This window comes from Meleagris gallopavo, chromosome 2, assembly GCF_905368555.1.
Source record: "Meleagris gallopavo chromosome 2, MGAL_WU_HG_1.1, whole genome shotgun sequence".
NCBI lineage: Eukaryota > Metazoa > Chordata > Aves > Galliformes > Phasianidae > Meleagris > Meleagris gallopavo.
In genome coordinates, this window is record NC_139405.1 from 45154912 (window position 1) to 45158367 (window position 3456).

General features: G+C 44.9%; 1 protein-coding gene across 1 annotated transcript; it reads right to left on the minus strand.

Moving 5' to 3' along the window:
- Positions 1-466: 466 nt before the first annotated feature.
- On the minus strand, positions 467-1008 carry SF3B5 (splicing factor 3b subunit 5). The gene has a single exon (XM_003204083.5). It carries the CDS (start codon positions 950-952, stop codon positions 692-694), a length of 261 nt encoding a protein of 86 aa, XP_003204131.1. The 5' UTR covers positions 953-1008; the 3' UTR covers positions 467-691.
- Between the last annotated feature and the right edge of the window lie 2448 nt (positions 1009-3456).

Genomic DNA, 3456 nt, shown 5'->3' on the forward strand with positions numbered 1-3456 from the left:
ATTTACAGTGCCTAACTCCCACATCCATACTCACTTGTGCAGTGAATCACGGAAACATTTTTAATCACTGGATGGCCTCAAACATAAGTAAAAAAGAAACTAAGCTGGAATAGACACAATAAATATTTGGAAAATGCAACATACAGGAAAAAGGAAGATGAGGCATAAAACAGTCCATGAAGAAAAGTCTCTGGAGTTTCAGGGCCCTTAAGCAATTGGCCTGCATTCAGTCACAGATTAATCAATTCAAGAAATGCTAACAACAAATCAAACCATTTCAGTGCCAACAGACTTCTTCCTCTCCCTCCCAACAAACAATGCTGGTAAGTGAGCACCACTCAGCAGGGCTGGCAAGGTGCTATCGTGCTATCTGTTAAGCATCTGGACAGCTGCACTGAAAAACTTAATATATCAGTATTCCCTTTAGAACCAAGGGCTCTTATCAGCAGATTACCACACAACACGCTAGAAATGCCCAGTAGATTTTATTTCCCGTTAAAAAAACAAAGGGCAAACAGTTGTGCAACTAAGAGAAACTAAGGTGTCCAAGAGCGGGCGTTTTATAGAGCTTCCTCCTCCCTCCAACACCTTTCGCCGAACACAGGACGCGGGACATGAGGATGGGGCGACTCCATCTCCCCGCGGCGTGCGGAGTCACAGCGAGACCGGTGCCGGCGGGCAGGGCGCAGGGTTAGGACTCGTCGGGCTTGTCGGCGGGCGGCCCACAGGGCTGCAGCATCTTCTCCATCAGGTTGAAGCGGACGCGCGCCTTGCTCTCATTCTCGGCGATAGCGAAGTAGTTGAGCAAGTCGAAGTGGCCCATGTAGGAGCAGTACGAGTCGCGGTGCTGGTTCACCAGCCACTCCCATTTGGTGGTGTCGGCGTGGCCCGTCCCGATGTACTTGGACTGGAGGTGCTCCAACTGGCTGTGGATGGTGTAGCGGTCCGTCATGGCGCCGCGCCCTCAAGTCAAATGGCGGGCGGAAGTGACGTCACCGGACGGCGTGCGCCACTTCCGCTCCCCTAAACCGAGAGCGGAAGGGACTTCGCCGAACATATCGGACGGGTGGGGCGCAACGCGCATGCGCGCCTGTAAAGGCGTGCCGGGAGGTGTAGTCCTGGGCGGTGCTGGAATGGGGCCGAGTGTCCTGCGCCCGCTGCTTCTGCGGGCTGGGAGGGACCCAGAGCCCGGCCAGCGCCCGTCTGCGGAGAAAGGCGACAAACTAAACAACTGTCCCATTAGGGGGCCCTCGGAGTTGCTATCAATCTCTCTGAGAGTAATAAGTATTAATACAATATGAACTGAAATAACTTCTTATTCATTACTTTGACTGAGCAATCTAGTAGTGAGCCAAGCGAGGATATGACTGCAGGCCAATGTCTGTCTGTATTACTCGTTATTCTGAAAGGTGTGTTTGAGGACCCGGTATTCCCAAGACAGACACAAGGCTGTCTCCCTGAAGCCAGCACCAAAGCCTCAAGTTGATTCCTAAAGGAAAAGCACACTTTAAGCGTTATAAATGCTGCTGAATTCACCCATCTGAGGATCATGTGAGCAGTTGCTAGCACATCTGGCCACAAGCTACCTAGATAGTATCTATGTAAGTTATGTAGATATTAGGAAAAAAATCTCCAAAAGAGTGGTGAGGTGGTGGCAGAGGCTGCCCAGTGAGGTGGTGTGGTCACCGTCTATGGAGGTGTTCAAGAACCATGTGGATGTGGCACTGAGGGACATAGTGATACAGTAGGGATGGGCTGATGGCTGGACTTGATCTTAGTGGTCTTTTCCAACCTTAATGATCTTGTAACTCTATAATGGGGCTTTGGGGACAAAACCATAACATCTCAATTTATCAGGAAATGCCAGAAAGCAAAATTAATGGAGCGTCTCCTAAAGCTCATGTTTCCCTGCTCCTGGCATTGTCTCTGTACAGATTATGTCTTATTTTGCTTTTAAACAAGTGACACAGGAAGTCTGACTCTGGAGGAAGAGAGCTCTAACAAAAATAGCCACGAGATGCTAACACTGTCATTAGCTCTTTGCTTAAAGGGCAGCACTGCACTTTTGTGATAACTTCATTGCAGGAGCTCCGTACTGAGAAATGCTAAAATAGTGCACTGAATTTGAGAGTCCCCTCAAAAGAAATATTTTGGTAAGGGCAGTGCAGCTACAGCAAGCTGTGTTAAGGTACCATCTTGTTTCCTTTATGATAAGCAGAGCTCTTACTTTTCCCCAGGCAGACTTTGTAGCTGAGCAGGGCCAAGGGATACATTTAAGCCAAAATCAAATGTTACCATTGGAAAAGATTTTTTTTTCTTTTGTTGATGCACATAATATTTTATGTGGATATTAAACTCAAAAGCAGATATAAAAATCATAAATTATAATTTGTATCACCTATCTAACTTGGTCAAAGTTGAGACTGAAATAAATTCTATTATCCATCAAATAAGTAGTCTTTCTAGCTCTCTTCAAGAGAGCTATTTAAAAATTCATGTTAAATACAAAAGGTGTGGAACAATACATGCTTTCATATGGGAGCACTGACTTTAATTACTTGCTTTAAAATAGGAAAGACATGTAGCCAGAAATTTTCTGATAGGACACTTCAAGCTATTTCTTGCTTTCCTTCTGTATGCTGCGTAGTCCAAAGAAATCCACAGAAATCTAATCCAGATGATTCAAGGCCCCTTCTTTACAAATGAGCATCTTATGAAGCCAAGGCCATGGAAAGCAGTGTCAAAGCAATAAAGCAATATCCTAAACTGTTTTATTGCAATGAACTAAATGAGGACTATAATTTTTGTTTTGCTTTGTCTTTATGAGGACTTGTAGAGTCATTATCAAGGCTTACTTAACAGGAAGCAGTTTTACACAGCTGGATACAGCAATTGCATTCTGTAGTTGCTTCCAGAGAGACTAAGGGAGGGAGGGGGGGAAAAAAGTAAAACACCACTCCTGCAGAAAAAGGCAGAGATATCCCACTTCTGGAACTTTGAAAAAGCTGTCTGTGATTTATATATTTTAAAAATCTGGGCCAGAGACTATCAGGAAGGAAACTCACCGATGTAACAAAGAAGTGAGGTATATTCTTAGGGGCTAGCCTGTGTCAGATGAGAGAGAGTGCATGTAAAAATGTCACATTAAGCACTTGAGATGCTGACTACGATAGGGAGACTGAGCAATATAGGTATTCAGCAGGACTTTAGAGAAGTAATCTAAGGAAACTATCTTTCAGAAATCTACTCCAAGCTTTCTAATATTAGTGGCCTCTTGTTTCATCTTGGAATTGTTTGTACATGACTCTGGTTTATAGCTTAGAATCATGGAATCATAGAATGGCCTGAGTTGAAAAGGATCACAATGATCATTTACTTTCAACACCCCTGCTATATGCAGAGTCACCAACCACCAGACCAGGCTACCAACAGTCACATCCAGCCTGGCCTTGAATG